The sequence below is a fragment of the Bufo gargarizans genome, chromosome 3 (assembly GCF_014858855.1).
Source record: "Bufo gargarizans isolate SCDJY-AF-19 chromosome 3, ASM1485885v1, whole genome shotgun sequence".
NCBI lineage: Eukaryota > Metazoa > Chordata > Amphibia > Anura > Bufonidae > Bufo > Bufo gargarizans.
The window spans coordinates 412,811,811-412,833,383 of record NC_058082.1 but is presented as its reverse complement, the minus strand read 5'-3'; the positions used below and the strand labels follow the sequence as shown (position 1 = coordinate 412,833,383).

Here is a 21,573-nt window from a genome sequence, read left to right as displayed (position 1 = left end):
CCGTGTGCATGAGGCCTTAGTGGCAAATAGGGAAATTGCAGGAATTTTTTTGGACTATAGATAGTAACATAGAAAATGAAAAATTAAATCAAAAATGATTTCAAAATATGTTTAACATCACTTGATTTACATATTCCTTTTAATAAAAAGGGGGTTTAAAAATAGCATACAATTAAAAAATAACCAATACTTGCATATTAAAACCCCCACCTCCCCAGCACCACTGATCCCCACAGTGAACATGTGAATGTAGTACATTATGTCATTACTGTAGGAGCAGGGGCAATGAAGTTACAGGTGATTTAACAGTTTTTTTTATTTTTAATTAAAAGGGCATCTGTCAGCAGATTTGTACCTATGAAACTGGCTGACCTGTTACATGTGTGCTTGGCAGCTGAAGGCATCTGTGTTGGTCCCATGTTCATATGTGCCCGCATTGCTGTAAAAAATGATGTTTTAATATATGCAAATAAGCCTCTCGAAGCAATGGGGGCAGAGAGAGCTGAGCCCATTGCTCCTAGAGGCTCATTTGCATATAGTAAAACATCATTTTTCTCAGCAATGCGGGCACATATGAACATGGGACCAACACAGATGCCTTCAGCTGCCAAGCACACATGTAACAGGTCAGCTAGTTTCATAAGTTCAAATCTGCTGGTAGATGCCCTTTAATGCTATTTCCTGCTCATTGGCCATTTCTTTAAAATTCAGACAACCCCTTAATGCCGGAAAGACACTTCAGATAGATATCAGGTGAACAAGCTCATAGGAAGATGGGAAGTAGGTCAGCTGATCCACAACATAGCAAAAGAGGCATGCAGTGTGAAATCAGAGAAAAGGGAGAAGTTGAAGTTCCATATGAAAGACTGTTGATGTCACTTAAATTTGAAAAACAAATGACATCATACAGTTTTACATGTTTTCCACGTGCAAAGGGATTTGTAATTAGTGGAATGTAATAATTCTTAACATATCAACATTTGCCAGGTCTTCCACACAAAAAAAAATTAAATACCCAACAACTTTAGTTTATTTTGGAATATTTACAATCTAAAATCCTTATACTGATCCAGCAGTAGTATTACATAGAATATAATGATTATATCACATATAAAGAAGTCGCCGTGTGCCAGCATCAGGGCGGTAAGTGCTGTTCTCAGTCAGGGCTGAGGCATTCTTCTGGATCAGCAGTGAGAGTCTGAGGAGAAAAAGGCAAAACAACCAGAAGGTAAGTAAATATTGAAAACATTTAAAAACAATACAGTATTTAATAAAGTCAATAACTATACTATATGCAAATTAGCTCTCATTCAAAAAAGTCAGAGGTGAACCTCTGTAAGTCAATGTTAACCTTGTAAAAGTAATTTTTTCAATTGGTCTTTATTAAAAATATTCAGCCGTTCTATCACAGAGGGTAAATTATTTGTCTAGCTGTGTGAATTCAACTTTCACTTTCATTTTGTGCCGGTCATCTAATAACGCTTAGCTCTAAATTACTAAAAGGTCATAAACACTTATTAAAGCCATATTCGTATCACTAAGATAAGAATTGAGCTATAATAAGGTCAGAGAAAAGGCGCCATCGGCTGAGCTTCCTGACGGAACAGAGTGTAAACAGACCGCTTACTACTAGAGAATCTCAAGGTCGTACACAGGAAATGGCTCAATTTTTTTTATAAAACCAATTGAAAAAAATGATTTTTAGCTCAAAAGGAGTACAATGCAAATCAGTCAGTAACTCATATACATCCTTTTCTCTTTGCTCTGCACTGATGAGAGGCAATGATCCTGAAACAGCTGTCTGCAGATGAGGTACTGGCTTAGTTATAATCCTAAATTATGTCTCAAGGCCTGTTTAAAAGGTGGTGCATTGATAGCTACCTATTGGTGGCATCCAAAGTTCAGCTTTCTTTTTCTTTTTTCAAAAAAAGGCAAATTTGCATACCTTTTTCCTGAAGGAGCATTGCCTGGCCGATGACACTCCTTATGCCTACTAGGTGCTCTCATTAAGGAGAAATAGCACCTTAAAACACGGAGCTGTTATCCGTGAATAATGCTCATGGCTGCCCACTACAGACTATCAACTGACAATTTTATGATAGTACATAAGTAGCTGGAAGGACTTTTGCCAACCCCAGAATGTTGTAAAACTACTGCCTACATTACGTTAGATAGGGGTTGTATATGATCAACGGGGGCCTTCCGCTGGGACCCAGAGGGTTCATGAAAATGGAGGTCCTGGAGTCTCTTATCAAAATGATGATGCACATGTGACCACTGCTCCATTCACATCTATGGGACTGTGAAATACAGCACTTGCCGTTTTTTCAGAAGTGAAAGAAGCGGTGGTCACACATGCACACCCCCACTCTATTCTCATAGGGGACTATGGAACCTAGGTTTTCATGATCCTTGGAGGTCCCACCAGTTGGACTCCCAAAGATTAGAGGCTTAAAGGAATCCTGTCACAATGAAAATGCTAAGTATTCTGCAGGCAGCTCGCTATAGAGCAGGAAGAGCTGAGTAGATTGATATATAGTTTTTTGAGAATAGATTCAGTAAAACTTGCATTTCATTGATTTAAATTCCTGCTTATTCTTTCTTTGAAGTCAAGGAGGCGGTCCTATCAGTGATTGACAGCCTTCCCTCTTTGACTGTGTATACAGAGACAGCTGTCAATCACTGATAGAACCACCTCCTTGACTTCAAGGACCAGAATGAGCATGAATAAAAATGAATAAAATGCAACTTATACTAAATCTTTTCCCACAAAACGATATAGCAATCTGCTCAGTATCTCCTACTTATAACATGCTGCCTGCAGCTCACCATGTTCAATGTGACAGGTTCCCTTTAAATTCTATCCTTTAAATAGTTGATAAGTGTTAAGTGGGAAAAAACCCTTTTAAAGACAGCTTAATTAAAGGAGTTGTCCTATAACAACATCCACAGGATAGGGGTTAAGTGTCGGATTGGCGGTAGTGATGAGCGGGAGGTGCCCTATTCTATTTTGCGATATTTCGCGAATATTCGATTGAATACTCGTCTTATATTCGTTGAAATAGAAAATTTGTCATTATTCTATTTATCGCGAGTAATATGCAATTTAATTATTCGCGTATTGCGATTTTCTTTTAACTGTATAAGGCAACTTTCCTATTGGTTGGCTATGGCTATGGCTAATATGTGTATTTTACGAATATTCGCTATATTGCTATATATTCTTGTTTTAGAATGACAAATATTCTAAAAAACAAAGTTATAGCAATATAGTGAATATTCGTAAAATGCACATATAGACTGCAATTTAGCTAATATAGTGCTATAATCATTTTTTTATAGTCCAATTTTTTTGGTCTCTTCTAAACTTCAGATTTGGAAAAAAATTGCACTATTAAAAAAAATACTATAGCACTATATTAGCTAAATTGCAGTCTATATGTGTATTTTACGAATATTCGCTATATTGCTATATATTCTTGTTTTAGAATATGACGAATATTCTAAAAAAACTAAGTTATAGCAATATAGCGAATATATTAGTTATTTAGAATATTCGTCTTTTTTTTTTTTTTTCAATCTGTACTGTTATTCCACTTTGGCATAGTGCTCCCCGACAAGCGTCCCCGTCACCGGGTGAACGCCTGTGGGTTAGAATATACCATCGGATTTGGATTTTCATGATCTCAGGGAAAACTCAGATCCGATGGTATTTTCTAACCCACAGGCGTTCCCATGGTGACGGGGACACTTGTCGGGGAGGAGTATGTGAACAACTGTACAGATTGAAAAAAAAGGCTATATATTAGTTTTTTAGAATATTTGTCATTTTATTTTCCATATGAAAACGTGATTCCTCACTGCTTAAGTTGCTTGTGGGCCAATGACTCACTGACCCACAAGAAAGAAGCAGGGAGGAATCATGTTTTCAGATGTTAAAAAATGACAAATATTTGATATAATGAATATATAGCACTAAATTCGAAATATTAGCAAATTAGCGAAGTAGCGATATTCGCAATTAATATTCGCTGTTTGAATATTCACGCTCAACACTAATTGGCGGGGGTGCTGCGGCTCCATTGAAATCTATAGAACTGCTGGAGATAGCCAAGTGCTTGTACTTACATGACATTTTATTACATTGAATATATCAGCCAATGCAGGCACGTAAAGTACCATTATAATTGCTATGCACAGCATAGTATAGCAGGCTTTTATAGTTCTATAGCCCTTAGTTCTCTATCACTTGCTAGAAGTCAATGCTGATTCTTGTAGAACCGGCATGTGCTTTAGTAAATCCATTGGATAAAACCCTGTTCTCTACTCATAGGCGGAGTTGAGTTGCTTAGATCATTTTTCATCACATAATTAATGTCTATCATTAGATTGAGGCTGACACATAGATACAGTATCTTAATTTACAATAATAACCTTGACCTATTTTCTTCTGCCATTCTATTCCTATTAACCATTTAATATTTGCTGACCTCACGTTACTTGGAGTTTTATGTAGTGTATATAATATCATGTTACAACATGTAGGAAGAAGTGGCAGTGTGATTGTATGTGGTTGACTCAGTGATAATTTCAGCTCATATGGCAGCTACACTGCATAAGACAGAAGCTCTTCATATTAGTGCATAGCCTCTAATACACTAATGACCATGATGAGTGAGCTATGATGAAGAAAACAAGTAATTTAACATCACTTTTTGCATCAGTATTGAATATTGTAGCAAACTATTATAAGAACCTGTTACAGGCTTAGGGCTCATGTACATTGTGGATCTGCAAAACACACATACCAGCTGCGCGCATCCCGCATTTTGCGAAACAGAAGCAGCAGTCCCTAATAGAACAGTCCCATCCTTGTCCATAATGCTCACAGTAATAAGATATGTTCTATTTTTTGCGAAACGGCCATGAGGAAATACAGACACAGAATGCACACTGAGTAATTTCCATTTTTTTGCATCCGCCTTTAAATAAATCGTTCCACATACGGGACCGGTAATACATACCTGGTCCCCAGTGCTAGACCCTAGCTTATTCATTTTCCAGCCTCCACTGCTTGTTCCAGGTTCCTCCATGTAAACTTCTTGTTTAATGCTGCTAAAGCCACTGCTTCTCTTGCATCATGTCAAGTGGTCACGTGACATAAGGGGAGCAGATCACCAATCACACAGCGTCCAGTGATTAGTTGTAGTTTACATGCAGGGACCCGAGACAAGCAGCGGAGGCTGGGGAGTGAACCAACTGGGACTCAGTGCTGGGGATCAGGTAAGCATGAAATTAGGTCTGGAAGTTAATCAGATATCCATCACTGAATGGTCCTAGGACATTTCAACAACTAAGGGCAATTTTAACTGAAAGATCCTTCCCAACATATGCACACATGGACCTCCTGAAATTAATTAGGGATGGTAATTGGAGCAGTATTAAAGCCTGGTTTATAGAGAGCTGTTTTTCTTAACTTCACCATAAACATTCATCCTCCTGATGACCAAGTTTGCAGGTTCATTATTGAAATAAACTGCATTCACATGTCTTATGCTGGCTAACCAACCATCTTGGGTGTACAGAGACCTCCAAAATCTACCTTGGCGGTAGATGTCAGGGAGAGTAGTGTCAGGCAATTTGATCCCCGATCATTTGTTCTCAGGGAGTTAACCCACCATTAAAGGTGTCTGGTAGCAGATTACTCACATGTTCTGATCTGAAATGTGAAATTTAAATTTGGGCAACTGTTTAACACCCATGAGGGAAGATCAGGGATATTGAAACCCAACATTCTCCAGCTTTATTTTCCATACCTTTGCCACTGGGTAAAATTAGCCCCCCTTACTTACATATTAGACTGACAGTCGATCAAGTCAAAGACTTTTTTTTTTTTTTTTAATCTTGTGTATGGCCAGTTTTGGAAGAACTCCAACTCGTCAATGACTACTCTGATGGTACCCATAGAAATTAAGATTGTTTCTCATATGACAACTTCTTGGGATTATTTCATATAGATCACTTACCAGATTTTCTCTACTGTACGAAAGCCATGTAAGAGTGTCCTGAAGATATTTGGTACCAAAGCCCATGATCCTGTTTACTGGGTGAGTAGAGAGTCCCACAACTTGTTTTGTAAAGTGAACAGAGAATGCAAATTTCATATCCTCAGTTACATCTGGTTCTCTCCTTTTGATCCCTTGATCTACATAGACGTCGGCAAGCTGCTTGAATGAATTGTAGGAAATATCTTTGAAAAAGTTGTTCAGGGCAGGGTCTTCTTTAATCTGCAGATGATAAAATATGTAGGTATGCTTTAGTATTTTGTCTAGATGAAAACTATATACTCCTAATTGTTGCAACCAGTGTTTAGATCTTGTCGATATGCGATATCTAGTCAATATATAAAATCTATAACTGGAAACCCCTATCTATTGTGTGCCATTTAGGTGTCATATATGTAACTGAGGAGCCTTTGTGCGATCCACATGACTCGAAGGTTGAACACTTGTGAATATCATACAATGTGTTCCTCTACCTCTACCTATTAAACTATAAATATACTAGAAGTGACTACTATAAAAATCCTAACTAGTCTCTGAAATAACATAGAAAAGTAATTACATATGGTAAAAATATATAGATGGTAACAGACATGGTCATCAGATTTCACAATATTTATTCCATACCTTTCTGTCATAGGCATCACCTTCCTTTTGAAGAATGGCAACAATCTTCTTAATCATAGTTTCTGGAGGAGGAAAAAAAACAGCAGACAAATTTTAATTAACAAACTGTAATAAAATGTTGCCCACTTCACCCATTGGAAAAAGTGGACAGGCACAGGTGCTTCACTTCATAAATATGGTGCTCATCTTGAACATATTTGTTAACATATTAGACAACTGGCATAAATACAAATTTATCACAAATGTTTTAGATTAGCAAATCAATTCTATGTATTTATAATTCATCACAATCCCCCACCCAACCCCCTCAAATTTTAATTCTAACAAACCCACATTTCTTGATTCATTTTTCACAGAGAGGGAGACACATGTAATACTCCACTGGAAAAAAAAGATGTGCAAGCCAGTTCTCATTCCAAAAGGATAAATGTACTAGGTGTCTCAGTGTTACACAATTACATTCAGTACTATCTGAATGATACATATGAACCAGTTCTCCTTTCAAAAGGAAAGAGTGCCGATTGTCTGTACAGAAAATTGCCCTGGTTAACGGCCTTGGGAGTACTCTTGGGGCGCTCTTTCCCATTAGGGAGACTAGAAGTATTGTAGTCCAGCCAACACTGCTCTGACCTTTTAAAAAGACTTTTGTCTATGAAAAATACACTGGCCTAATACAAGGAAATTATTTTTCCATCATAGCTTTTCTTTCTTAAAGTGATCTTACCCAGGTCATGTGTACATACCGTCTGTATCTAAATCTCCACTCAAGCTTTGCTTTCTTCCACCAAGTTCCAGGTTTTCAGTTTCTTTCACAAGTAGCTCAATCTCTTCAGATACTTGTTCATAATAGCTATCTTCATTCTTCTCACCTAAACAGATAGTGTTGTGTAAATGTTGAGATATTTGGCATGTTGAGATACTTTGTGATGAAAGCAGCATGTTAAAGTTTTGAATGCACTCAGACTCCTGAAAACCCTAGCTAGTGTACTGTAACATATGGTATATGTTTTTCCCATAATTGTAATATATTTTCTCTCAGAACTAACGTCTAAAAAAATACCCCAAAACAAAATCCATTGCCCTGATACCTCTATGAACTAATACCTAACATTCTCAGCTGTTACACATGACTTGGTTTTAGAGCTGATATTAATGCATTAACTTTCTCTGTCCTGTATACAGTCCATCTTTTTAAGAATATTACTGCAAAAAAAAAAAAGAAAAACACAGCATGGCTATCCTTAAAGGAGTTCTCAGAGATCATTAATATACCTTGGACAACACCTAAAATGTGTTAAGAAAATAAATATTTATATACTCACCCCTTACTGAAAGTACCAGAAGAGTGCTAGAGTAAGGGGTGAACATATGATTGTTTTAATTTTAACATGTAATGTTGTACAAGATTATTAATTCCATGTTCAGGTTTTTTAATGCAATTTTTTAAACTAAAGCCTGAAATAGAGCATAAATACAAGAGTACACTTTTATAAAGTCTTTTCCACTTTGTGAATGCAGTCCTAGCTCTGGCTTCAAAACGGCAACAAAAAACCTGAACGTGATAAGCCAGCCTAAATATATGCAGTGCATAGTCTGCAATTTCCTGTAAAAAAAAAAAATCCTTAGTTTGACAGACCCCATCATAAGACTACTTTTACATTGTCAGTATTTGGTCATTATATGACATCCATATTTGTGAGCCAAAACATAGAAGAGGCACAAATTAATCCATTATATTTTTTCTGCAGTTTCTACTCCTGGTTTTGGCTTACAAATACTGAGGCGAAATACTGACCATGTGAAAGTGGCCCAAGTCGGGTAGATAAGCCAGGACTTATTGAGATCTTTTGTAAAAACAATTGGGGTAAACTATCAAACTGGTGTAAAGTAGAACTCATAGCAACCAATCAGATTCCACCTTTCATTCTTAACAGCTCCATTGGAAAATGAAAGGTGGAATCTGATTGGTTGCTGTGGGTAACTAGGCCAGTTCTACTTTACAGTTTGATAAATTACCCCAAATAAGTCTTTGACATTGCTCCATTAAAAGGATTTTTCGGGAGTTTAATATTGATTGCTTATCCTCAGGATAGGTCATCAATATGTGATTGTGGGGGGACTGATACCAGTGAACCCCACTGATCAGCTGTTTATAGAGGTCACAGCACTGTAGTGAGTGCTGAGGCCTCCCCACAGCTTACCAAGCGCAACTCTGTACATTATATAGTAGCTTTGCTCGGTATTACAGCCTAGGCCTATTTGCTTGAATGGGATTGAGCTACACCTAGGCCATGTGACCGATGACCGTGATAGCACTGTCTTAGGAAGATGCCACGGCGTTCACCAGAGCACAACCAGGAGTCTGACCTCCGCAATCAGATATGGATGACCTATTCTGTTGATAGATTAATAGAAGGGTTCCACAGCACTCGTCAATTCCAAAAAACTTGTGGCTTATTTAGAAGGCAACAAATATAGCGACATTTCAACCTGAAGTCTTTATTTTTGATAAAGACATCACGTCGAAACGTCGTTAAGTTTGTTGCTTTCTACATAAACCACAAGTTTTTTTTGGAGTTGAGTGGTGCTGTGGACCCCTTCTATTAATCTACTGACTAGGACCCCCGAGCCTGGGTCCTCATTTGTGTGCACCACTTGTTCTGTGGACTTTCATCAGGTACCCAGAGGAATATAATGAACTTTACCGAAGTTGGGTTTTGGAGTGCTGCTTAACATTTGTTACTATCCTGAGTATAGGCCATCAATATTAATATCTCATAAAAAACTTTTAAGAACAGATACCATGACAGTTATATGAACAAAGCTTAATCTTGATTTAAGTACAATGGGAAGATGAGAAAATGAGGTACAAGATGGCTGGTAGTTCATACTTCAGCAGAGAACTAGGTGGTCTTCAGACCAGTGGATGCGCCACCTATAAAGTTCTCCCTTATAAAAGCAGACCTACACAGTCAGTAGTGATTGGCCAACAGCTACTCCTCCCCACTCCCCCATACAAAAAATTTTAATACTTGTGTATGTAATGAGGAGAGAGGACAAAGGATCAGTGTGTTGAAGTTCAAAATTCGAGATACTTCTTTTCTCAAACATCTTCTGTCAGGGCAAAGCTGATACACATAAGAGAGTCGGCTGGCCGCGCCAAAACAAAGATTTGCTGGACTTTGCTCTTATGTGTATGTACTTCTCGAATGTTTTTCTCATCAGACAGGAATATGTCCTTTTTATAATGTATCTTGAATACTTACATTGTTGAAGTGGTAGTGGTCTAGCGATACGCTTCAATGGAAGATTGGTGGGTCTTTTCAGCTTTTCATCTACATTATTCTTCTTAAAAGAAAGTGCTTTTCGGATTTTAGCTTTTCCAAAGCTGTTTTTTTTTGTAGTCTGATCTGAATGTCCTTCAGCAGTAGAGGTCGCTGAGACTTGGCCTACTTTACTGACCACAGACACAGTTTGATCAGAAATGTTCTCTTCTTTTTTAAATAGCTGATTTAGAAAACTCTTGAACCATGATTGTTTTTTTACTGTTTTGGCTTGGGTCTCACTGTCTTTCTTCTCCACTTCCTGTACTTCAGGTTCAGGTACCGAAGTGGTCTTAAGTTTACTTACTCTATTTTTGAACCTGGTGACATCACTGACTGACCTTTTCACCTTTCTTTCCTTCTTATACTCTTTGCTTTTTGATTCACGGTTGCTTAAGCTTCGTTTTATGTATGTTTCCAGCACAATTTTAGCATCCTGCTTGCTTAATGAAACAAATTTCCCTCTTTGTTTCCTCTCCATCTTTGGGCTGTTGCTCACTGCCGCTTCTTTATTTTGCCTGTATGAAAAAGAAACCAAAATAGGTTACTACTCATCATGTGTATCAAGGGGAAATGTGTAAATTGCTTCCTGATAAAGGTTAACATTGTTGCTTACTCACTTAGGCAGCAAAATTAGACATTCACATAAGGTTTATATCCTATATATTCACTTTGGTTTCCTAGGACTATCCTCAAGGCTACTTTCACAGTAGCAGCACGGAGCTCCGGCAGGCTGTTCCGTCGGGTTAACAGCCTACCGGATCCGTCCTGCCACTAGTGACCTTGTGCCCCCGGACTGCCGCTCCATCCCCATTGACTATAATGGGGGGTGGTGCAAAGTTCCGGTGAAGGCACGGCAGCGCTTGGCGAGAGGCTGCCGGAATAAATGTTGGACATATCGTAGTTTTATTCCGGCAGCCTCTGGCCGTGCGCTGCTGTGCCTCCTCCGGAACTCCGCGCCTGCCGCCATTATAGTCAATGAGGATGGAGCGACAGTCCGGGGGCACATGGTTACTAGCAGGAGGACAGATCCGGCAGGCTGTTCACCCGACGGAACAGCCTGCCGGAGGTCCGTGCTGCTAGTGTGAAAGTCACCTTACACAGAAAAGTTACTGTTTGCGAAGACTATCCTTTCATCCAGATCTGATTCCTATAACAGATTTTTAGTGTCATCATAAATTTATATATTTACTGTAAATTTTTTAAGGCTGATATGTAGATTGCATTCTCTGTACACTTATGCTCAACCTATGTGATTCTCCCCCTGCTTTCCTATCTATAGTTCTATCTATCGCTATGCTCCTTGGATGCTTTCTTCCTTCTCCACTCTCGGATCTGCTGTGTACAACCTCCTCTCCCTAACATGTTTATGTCAGATTTGGCATCATTACCGCAGGACTGCAGGACTTAGGGCCCTTTTACACATGCACTGACTAGGAATGAGGGAATTCCCAATCATTGCCTAATTGTTATTTGCATTTACATATCACAAAGATCGGTGATCGTTTCTGCAATCATTAATCCCCATGCAGTTTCCTTGTTTGTTGGCAGCACATTCCATTTTACACAGTACGATGTACTGCCAATAAACAAGAATTTTTGGTACCACATGGTACATGAAGTTGCAGTCACCTGGCAAACAAGAGTTGTGCTCATTTGTCGGATGATCTGTGGGACCTTTATATCTTATGCAGAGCAATTATTGGAAATTAGTGTTTTCATGTAAAGTGTCCATGATGATTTTCCTGTTCCTCGACCTATGTAAAAGGGTCCTGCCACACACTCTACAGCATGGGTGTCAAACATGCGGCCCGCAATGAATATCTTTGCGGCCCGGCAGTCTAGTATCTCTGAACATGAGCGTGCTGCTATCGGCGCGCTCATGTTCTCTCAGCAGCACAGGGAGAAGGAAGCTGTCCTCCCTCCCCCTGTGCTGCTGCCGCTGCCACCAATGAGAAGAGAGGGGGGGGAGGGGCGGGCGCACTGCGCCACGAATGAGGAGAGAGGGGCGGAGGAGGGGCGGGCGCACTGAGCCACCAATGATAGGACTATTCCCACTTCCCACAGAGCGGCGCCCAGCGATGTCTCAGCACTCACCATAAGTCCTGGGCGCCGCTCCGTTCGCCCGCAGTGCCCCATTACTGTCTCCTCTCCTGCTCCACATGCTGATGATTACTATCGGAGCGATGGGAGGAGACATCAGCTTCACTAGTGGGCGTTCCTTCTCCCTGCGCTGCGATTGGACAGCGCTACAGCCAGGAAGAAGGAACGCCCACTAGTGAAGCTGATGTCTCCTCCCATCGCTCCGATAGTAATCAGCAGCATGTGGAGCAGGAGAGGAGACAGTAATGGAGCACTGCAGGCGAACGGAGCGGCGCCCAGGACTAATGGTGAGTGCTGAGACATCGCTGGGCGCCGCTCTGTGTGGCCTGATAGTGAAAGTCAGTCTTTAACACAATACAGGAGGCGGGTGCCGGCAGCAGAATCGCATTGCCGGCACCCTGCCGCTGACAGGGAGCTGCGATCAGAGGCAGTTAACCCCTTAGGTGCCGCACCTGAGGGGTTAACTGCTGATCTGCCAGTACCAGCCTCCTGTAATAAAGGGGTAATTTATCATTGGTGGTGCAGTGTGCCCCCCCCCCTCAACCCCCCATCCCATTAAAATCATTGGTGGCACAGTGCGCCAGCCCCTCTCAACCCCCCAGTATTAAAATCATTGGTGGCAGTGGCCACAGGGACCTCTCCCCTCCCCCTCATTGGTGGTGCAGTGGCAGCTTCTGATCGGAGCCCCAGCTGTGTAAGCCTGGGGCTCCGATCAGTTACCATGGCAGCCAGGACGCTACAGAAGCCCTGGTTGCCAAGGTAACATCCCTGATGCTGTGTGCACAAGGCACAGAGCAGCAGGGACAGTGTGAAGTCCTATTCACCCTGATAGAGCTGAATAGGACAAGGGATGAAAGATCCCAGGTTCTCGCCCCTAAGGCTACTTTCACACTTGCGTTCAGAGCGGATCCGTCTAAGACGGATCCGCTCATATAATGCAGGCGGTGGATCCGTTCAGAACGGATCCGTCTGCATTATATTGTAAAAAAATGCGGCCCACATAAACTTAAATTTTGTTTTTTTGGCCCATGTTAGCCTTTGAGTTTGACATGCTTGCTCTACAGAAACAAAATGGTAGGAAATTTTTATTTAGGATTATTTAAAAAGTTATTTAATATTGCATTTAGGATGCAAATTAACAATACAAAAATTCAGTGCAAAGTTTTCTATAGCCTTTAAATAGATTGTCCAATGAAGGCAACTTCACAGGATAGGGGATAGATATCTGATACGTTGAAGTCTGACCACCTGAGACCCCACTGATCATGGATTTTGTATGGATTATCATCCAGAGGCAAACAAACCTGCATATGTGTGGCCAGCTTCCACAATAGAAATGTCAAGTTTTAGCTATTGTTAAGGGCACCAAGCTCAGCATAATGGCCATTATATTTGTCTTGCTTAGTAACTAAAAAACACAACACTGTAACTAAAGCTCATACTCGCTATTATCCACATGGAAGACAGTTTACATGACTTGACTGAATGATGAACGGCACTGGAAAAAGGGGTGTGTGTAGCTTGTTTTTTTGTTTTAAGCACTTGTAGGGGTTGTTTGAGATTTTTACTTACTGTATCTCAGACAACCCCTTTAATAAAAGAAACATATATATTAATTTATATTTAAATAAAAATTCAAAGGTGCACTATCTATATATGATAAAAAGTAAAAGCTGAAGCAACGGCGTTTCGTTGTCATGATCAGTGAGGGTGCCAGTTGTCCTAATCCTTAATCACATACTGGTGGCATACATTATTATAATGAAAAAATGCTTAAGTTATTTGTACTGAAAATAATAGCCAATGGGCAACATTTACTAAGCATGTTGCACCAGAATTATGGCGTAAAATGCGGCAAAAACAATGATATTTTGATTTACGCCAAATATATCAATTATTTTTTCCAAACTTTTCACCATAAAGACTGCATCACGGCAGAAATAAATAAAAAATATCAATGTGGGCGTAATTGGCACACATTACGCCTCATTTATCATCCTCTTATCGGCAGAAATGGCTCAAATTGTTGCGGACAATTAAGCCAGCTTGTGTGTTGGCGTTTTCTGTAAAAAGTCGCATTTATGGCATAAAAATGCGACTTTTTGCAAAAAATAAAATTGCATTTATTAAAAGAAAACCAACTCTTCAGGGGGAAAAGTGATAGGTAAGTATAAAAACAGGATGCATTTATTTTTATCTAGTATAAATGAGCTAAACAGCAGGGTTTCGTCATGAAATTGACATCCGACAAAAACAAAACAATAAGAAAACACATCCTGAGTCTGAGACAAAAGTCGCAATTTACAGTGGAAATGTTGCAAATATTCTTCAAAAGTCAAAAATATGTTTCAAAAGTCGCAAGTGTGGTCTGGCAGGGGTTGGCTGAAATAGGGTACTTCTGTTTAAAAAAAAGTCGTACTTTAGTGCGTTAAAATGTCGCAAATTGAGAGAAATAGGCGGATAATCAAGTTTATATTTTAAAAAGTCACATTTTAAAAGTGGCGTGCGCCTTTTGAAATGAGGTGAAACAAATCTCCACTTTTGATTTGTAATGTTGGCATTTTTTTGGCGCAAATTATACCATTATTGATAAATATTTCCCTTTGTGTTCAGCTATACACTGAATTCATAACTACACCATCTCATTTCTCTCTCTTATTTATTAACAGTATATGAAGGAAAGGAACAAATATTCTGAATGTAAAGCTATTGTTTCATCAGGGGGACTTACCTGTCTGCCTCCATCATAACACGTGGAATGTGTTGGTTTCGCTGCGGCTAGCTTCGTGCTACTGGACAACTGCTTCCTGTCTGCACAGTAAAACCTGACTACTTCATGCTGATCTCATTACCTATTTATAAGCCACCAATCAGCAGGTAGAGCACAGAGTATAAGCTCGGCCTCCTGTGGTTTCCCAGTGGTGTCAGGCAGCCCTTTGGAGCTACCTTCATTAGCACTTCACTTCCTTATTGCCATTGGCTGAGCTCCTTAGAACTGTAAAGATAACTAGAAACCTGTTTTACTGGATAGTAATAAATGACAGAAGCTGTTTAGACAAGAGCATCATTTCTAGGAAGCCAGTCTGCCCCCCGCTCTCTACATTGTGCTCTTTTCACCTAGACAAGTATTGTTTTGTCACCACACACAGCTTCCAGGAAACCATTCAGTCCGAAGGAAAAACATCTGACCCCCTCAGATGCTGCTCTGAGATTAATATTGAGGCCTTTCAGGGGTTAATCATTTAAAATAAATAAAATTGTACTTACCTTATCCATTTGAGCTCTAAGAGGCTGCCAAGGCCATCATGTTGAAGAAATTTTCACGGTGCGTGATGATTTAATGACGCTGGCCGGTGTGGTGACGTCATATGTCTCTGCGCACAAGATTTTACACTGGATCTTCAAGCAAGATGGTCGCCATTGCCTCTTCACAGTCAAATTAATGACGTATGATTTATTTTTTTTATTTTTAAGGAAAATTGATTCGTTCCCACGAATCATGAGGAAATCGGCTTCATGGCGTATCAAATTTTCCCTGAAATTTGGATCAAAGTCCATTTCGGATACTTCGATTCGCTCAACATTAACTGTCATGGTGCACTCAACTGTTTCCATAGTCCTGGCCACCCAGGGCTGGTTGCAGTGACCAGTCCCGAGACAGGTATGGGTGCCAGAAATGGGACCCACATCTATCAGACATTTCTGGCATATATTGTGGATATGCTTTACCTGTCTGTCACGTGATGCGCAGTATACCAGGGACTACCTGTTCCTACAGCTCTCTGCCGATTCATCAGCAGGGGTGATCAGAAGTAGAGATGAGCGAATAGAATCCCACGAAATGGATTTGAACTGAATTTCAGGATAAATTCGATTCGCCTTGAAGCCGAATTTCCTTGTGCATCGTGTCAGCGAATTGATTTAACCTGAAATAGTGTAAAAAACTAAAATATATATATATATATATATATATATACTGCCTCCATTTGCTCGCTATGAGTCTGCCAGCCTCCATCTTGATTGAAGATCTCGGACGAAATCCCATGCGTGGTGACATATGACGTCACCATGCCGGCTGGCATGATGACGTAATCTCGCGTGAGATTTCGCTCCTGATCTTCAAGCAAGATGGCAGCGGCCCGCCCATTGCGAGCAAATGAAGGCGGTAAGTTAGATTAAAAAAAAAATTGGGTTAATTTCACACCGTTTTTACACTCATGTATGAACACGGCGCCTGAGGGGCACAATGAAGGGGCGGTGCTATCGCTGCTCCGTGTCATTGCAGCTGCTACTTACGAAGTTTTTTGTCACGAAGCCAATTTTTTTGTAAAATTCTGTGAATCGGAAGAGAGACATCAAAGAGGTGCAGAAATGTGTAGTGGGTAAATTAGTGACAAGTAGACTGCACCCCAAGGACACCCCCACACTTTGGACTTTATGGCTTTTGGCCTGGGACAGCGCAAATTTCAGGGACTGCAGAAAATTAGGGACAATCCCTGTAAATTTGCAGCTGTTGGCAACTATGCTATTTAAAGGTGCTGTGTCATAAAACAGTCTACCTGCCAGCACCTGAATCTGAATACTTTTGTAATTGCATGTAATTAAAAATTTGAGTGAATATTCAAAGAATTGTATCTGTATAGCGCCATCTGCTGTTTTCCATATTTTTTTGTCCGTTTCACTGAGCTGGTTGAACATGCTCCATTTAAATCTTCAACTACCACCAGCCATATGTTCTGTTAGAAGCTGAGGTAGTTGCAGGAAGTGAACTGCAGCAGAAAGGACACGCCTCCTGAGCTGCCTGGCTGAAGATAATCTAGCAGAGAAATTAGAGCAATGAATCGGGAGATCTCTGGACCCATGGTTCTAGCTTTGTTAGAAAGGTATTGTCATGTTCTATATGATGTCTGGTTTTCATTTTTTTTACATCAGTCGTGTACATCAAGGGGCAACTCCATCCTCCATACTTGAGCTTTCAATATTCAGGGCCACCTATAGACAGCTCTAGAAATACGTACAAAGCATAATACAAAGCATAATCTTTTTAGTAATGTGCCAGATTAACACTCTGTATCACCCCAGTTCTGGTGTACTGCACATAGATCCTTCAAGGGGAGAAGAGGGAGGTGACCAAAGTGATTTATTCATTTTTTTTTCACAGTTCATTCTGTTGGTTAAATAATAGGATATTTTAATAGATTGGGTTATTGGGGACAGGGCAATGCCAATTATGTTCATCTTTTAATTTTTTTATATTTTGAATGTTTTCTATTTAAAAAAAAATATACAATTTTTACCCCCCTGCAAGTTCAATCTGCAATCTGATGATCGCTTGTGCTATACACTGTAATATTTCTGTATTTCATTCTAATAGTAGGATTTTACATTTTATAGAAGGTCCTTAAGCAACGATGCCAACTACTCAGCACCCTCAACTGTGTTTGTGGGATGCTGATCGGAGGATAGAGGGAGTTATCTCGCTCTGTCTAACCACTTACAGTATCTCACAAAAGTGAGTACACCCCTCACATTTTTGTAAATATTTTATTCGATCTTTTCATGGGACAACACTGAAGATATGACACTTTGATACAATGGAAAGTAGTCAGTGTACAGCTTGTATAACAGTGTAAATTTGGTGTGTCCTCAAAATAACTCCATACACAGCTATTAATATCTAAACCACTGGCAACAAAAGTGAGTTCCCTCCCCAGTGTCATGTGACTCGTTAGTGTTACAAGGTCTCAGGTGTGACCAGGGAGCAGGTGTGTTACATTTGGTGTTATTGTTCTCACTCTTTCTCATACTGGTCACTGGAAGTTCAACATGGCACCTCATGGCAAAGACCTCTCTGAGAATAAAAAAATAAAATAAATTGCTGTTCTACATAAATATGGCCGAGAAGATTGTCTGAAACTGAGCTGCAGCATGGTGGCCAAGACCATAGAGCGGTTTAACAAGACAGGTTCGACTCAGAACAGGCTTTGCCATGGTCGACCAAAGAAGTTGAGTGCACATGCTCAGCATCATATCCAGAAGTTGCCTTTTCAAAATAGATGTATGAGTGCTGCCAGCATTGCTGCAGAGGTTAACGGTGTGAGGGGGTCAGCCTGTCAGTGCTCAAACCATACACCGCATGCTACATCAAATTGGTCTGCATGGCTGTTGTCCCAGAAGGAAATCCGCAAACAGTTTACTGAAGACAAGAAGACTAAGGACTGGATTGCTGGAACCATGTCCTGTGGTCTGATGAGACCAACATAAACTTATTTGTGGTTCCGATGGTGTCAAGCGTGTGTGGCGACAATCAGGTGAGAAGTACAAAAACAAGTGTGTCCTGCCTACAGTCAAGCATGGTGGTGGGAGTGTCATGGTTTGGGCTGTATAAGTGCTGCCTGCTGTGGAGAGCTATAGTTTATTGAGGGAACCATGAATGCTAACATGCACTGTGACATACTGAAGAAGAGCATGATCCCCCCTTCAGAAACGGGGCCGCAGGGCAGTATTCCAACATGACAATGACCCAAAACTCGCCTCAATGACCCAAGACAACCACCGCCTTGCTAAAGAAACTGAGGGTGAAGACGCTGGACAAGCATGTTTCCAGACCTAAATCCTATTGAGTATCTGTCGGGCATCCTCAAATGGAAGGTGGAGGAGCACAATTTCTCTACCATCTACCAGGTCCGTGATGTCATCATGGAGGAGTGAAACAGGAGCTAACCTCTTTCACACTTGCGTTGTCCGGACTCCACTTGCCGGAATTACACGCTGGATCCGGAAAAACGCAAGTGTACTGAAAGCATTTGAAGACGGATCCGTCTTCAAAATGCTTTCAGTGTTAGTATGGCACCCAGGACGCTATTAAAGTCCTGTAGGACTACAAGTCCCAGTTGTATAATGACACTGCTAAGGGAGTGAATACAAGAGCTGCCCTGAGTGACATGTCTGCCTGCTGGGAGACTCTGCAGCATGTTGTATGTGTAGGACTACAAGTCCCAGCTATATAATGACACTGCTAAGGGAGTGAATACAAGAGCTGACCTGCTGGGAGACTCTGCAGCCTTTTGTATGTGGAGGACTACAAGTCCCAGCTGTATAATGACACTGCTAAGGGAGTGAATACATGAGTTGCCCTGAGTGACATGTCTGCCTGCTGGGAGACTCTGCAGCATGTTGTATGTGTAGGACTACAAGTCCCAGCTATATAATGACACTGCTAAGGGAGTGAATACAAGAGCTGACCTGCTGGGAGACTCTGCAGCCTTTTGTATGTGGAGGACTACAAGTCCCAGCTGTATAATGACACTTCTAAGGGAGTCAATGCAAGAGCTGCCTTGAGTGACATGTCTGCCTGCTGGGAGACTCTGCAGCATGTTGTATGTGTAGGACTACAAGTCCCAGCTATACAATGACACTGCTAATACACACAGGATCTTCCCCCTACCTTCTTGTGTAATGTTCTCTCTAGTATCTCAGCTCCAGTGCCCAGAATTGTCTTCTCACTGCCTGCAAAGCTGTGCAGCTGAAGGGGTTAAGAATCCTAGTAGAGAGTAGACGGCAGTGAAAGGGGGGCATGGCCAGCACAGTGGTCTGGTTTACAGGCTTGTATACGACCTCTATCAGAGCAGGGAGAGAAGCTGACATCACAGGTCATGTGACCCTCAGTGAAATCTGAGAAACCAGCCACTGGAGATAAAGTGAGTGAATTGGAAAGCTGTTATATTTGCTTAGTTAGGAACATAGAAAGAACAAAAAAATTACTCGGATAATCCCTTTAAGGCTGGGTTCACACGGGTGTGTCCGGATTAGGTCCGGATGCATCCCGGTGTATTGCAGCAAACCCGCACGATTAGGTACGCAATTGCAGTCAGTTTTGACTGCGATTGCGTTCCGATGTTCAGTTTTTATCGCGCGGGTGCAATGTGGAGGAGTAAATGCCTCCATAGTGCTCCTCTCTCCCTTCCTCCTAGTGCCCCCCATAATGTACCAGTATAAAATGCCCCAGTAGATGCTCACAGTGTCCCCCATAATTTGCAAGTATAAAATACCCCTTAGTGCCCCCGTAGATGACCCCATGGTACTCCTCCCCCCTTGCCTCATAGTACCCACCATAATATGTCCCAGTATAAAATTCTACTGTACAGAGCCCCCTATATAAAATGCCCCTTCTTTGTGGCCTCAGTAGATGCCCCTACAGTGCCCCCAATAATGTGCCAGTAATAACAGCCCTCCATCATGTGCCAGTAATAACAGCCCCCCATCATGTGCCAGTAATAACAGCCCCCCATCATGTGCCAGTAATAACAGCCCCCCCCATCATGTGCCAGTAATAACAGCCCCCCATCATGTGCCAGTAATAACAGCCCCCTTGTGCCAGTAATGACAGCCCCCCATTATGTGCCAGTAATGACAGCCCCCCATTATGTGCCAGTAATGAAAGCCCCCCATTATGTGCCAGTAGCCAGAGCCCCCCATTATGTGCCAGTAGCCAGAGCCCCCATTATGTGCCAGTAGCCAGAGACCCTCATTATGTGCCAATAGCCAGAGACCCGCATTATGTGCCAGTAGCCACCAGTATTGTACACAAAAAATAAATAAACACTTATACTTACCTCCTTGGCAGCGATGCGATGCAGGCCTCTTCCGGCCTGTGTCCCGCGCTGTACGGCTCAGGCGGCACGATGATGTCATCACACCGCTTGCGCCGGCCTCTGATAGGCTGCCGGAAAGGGACACACCTCTCCCTCCCCTGCCTCAGCACAGTCATCTGTATCGCTGTCCTGAGGACGGCGATACAGATAATTATGGAGATGAACATTTCCACAATGGAAGCGTTCATCTCCCTGTGCCCCGCCGCTGCCCCCCCACTTCTGAGCAGCTTGGGGGGGCAATTGCCCCGATGCCCCCCCCCTGGATCCGCCAGTGCTGTTGGCCCCAGGGGGGGGCTTTCCCACCCTTTCCCCTCCCTGCGGATGCCCATGGAGCCTGTCTCCTCTTCAAACAGCTGATCGGCGGGGGTAATGGGTGTTGGACTCCACTGATCAGATAATGATGATCTATCCTGAGAAAAGGTAATCAATACAAACAGGCTGCACAACCCCTTTTAAAAATGTTTCACCTCTTTGCATAAAGAGACACAACTTGTACATTTTGGGCTTCTTTCGTAATACCATAGAAAAGCAGTACTTTGGAGTACTTTGCCCCTATTGCTAATATGCAAAGCCTTTAACTCCGTACTTTATTACACTTTTGAGGGTTAACTTGTGCTATGATTATTCTTAAACTGATTTTTACAGTCAGGTCCATAAATATTGGGACATCGACACAATTCTAACATTTTTGGCTCTATACACCACCACAATGGATTTGAAATGAAATTAACAAAATGTGCTTTAACTGCAGACTGACAGCTTTAATTTGAGGGTATTTACATCCAAATCAGGTGAACGGTGTAG

The 21,573-nt window shown here is 41.4% G+C and overlaps 1 protein-coding gene across 2 annotated transcripts in view; it reads right to left on the bottom strand.

Moving 5' to 3' along the window:
• Positions 1-635: 635 nt before the first annotated feature.
• The window catches only part of LOC122932942 (apoptosis facilitator Bcl-2-like protein 14), a 41,867-nt gene continuing 20,929 nt past the window's right edge, over positions 636-21,573 (bottom strand). Inside the window, exons 1-6 of one of the 2 annotated variants that reach the window (XM_044287631.1) lie at positions 14,847-14,959; positions 9,956-10,530; positions 7,433-7,558; positions 6,690-6,751; positions 6,027-6,287; positions 636-1,198 (exon numbers count right to left, since the gene is read on the bottom strand). In XM_044287631.1, coding sequence (XP_044143566.1) covers positions 1,157-1,198; positions 6,027-6,287; positions 6,690-6,751; positions 7,433-7,558; positions 9,956-10,530; positions 14,847-14,863 — 1,083 coding nt within the window. In that variant the 5' untranslated portion in view covers positions 14,864-14,959 and the 3' untranslated portion in view covers positions 636-1,156. Of the gene's footprint in view, positions 1,199-6,026; positions 6,288-6,689; positions 6,752-7,432; positions 7,559-9,955; positions 10,531-14,846; positions 14,960-21,573 lie in introns of those variants that run through there. The other variant, XM_044287632.1, reaches the window with a different exon arrangement.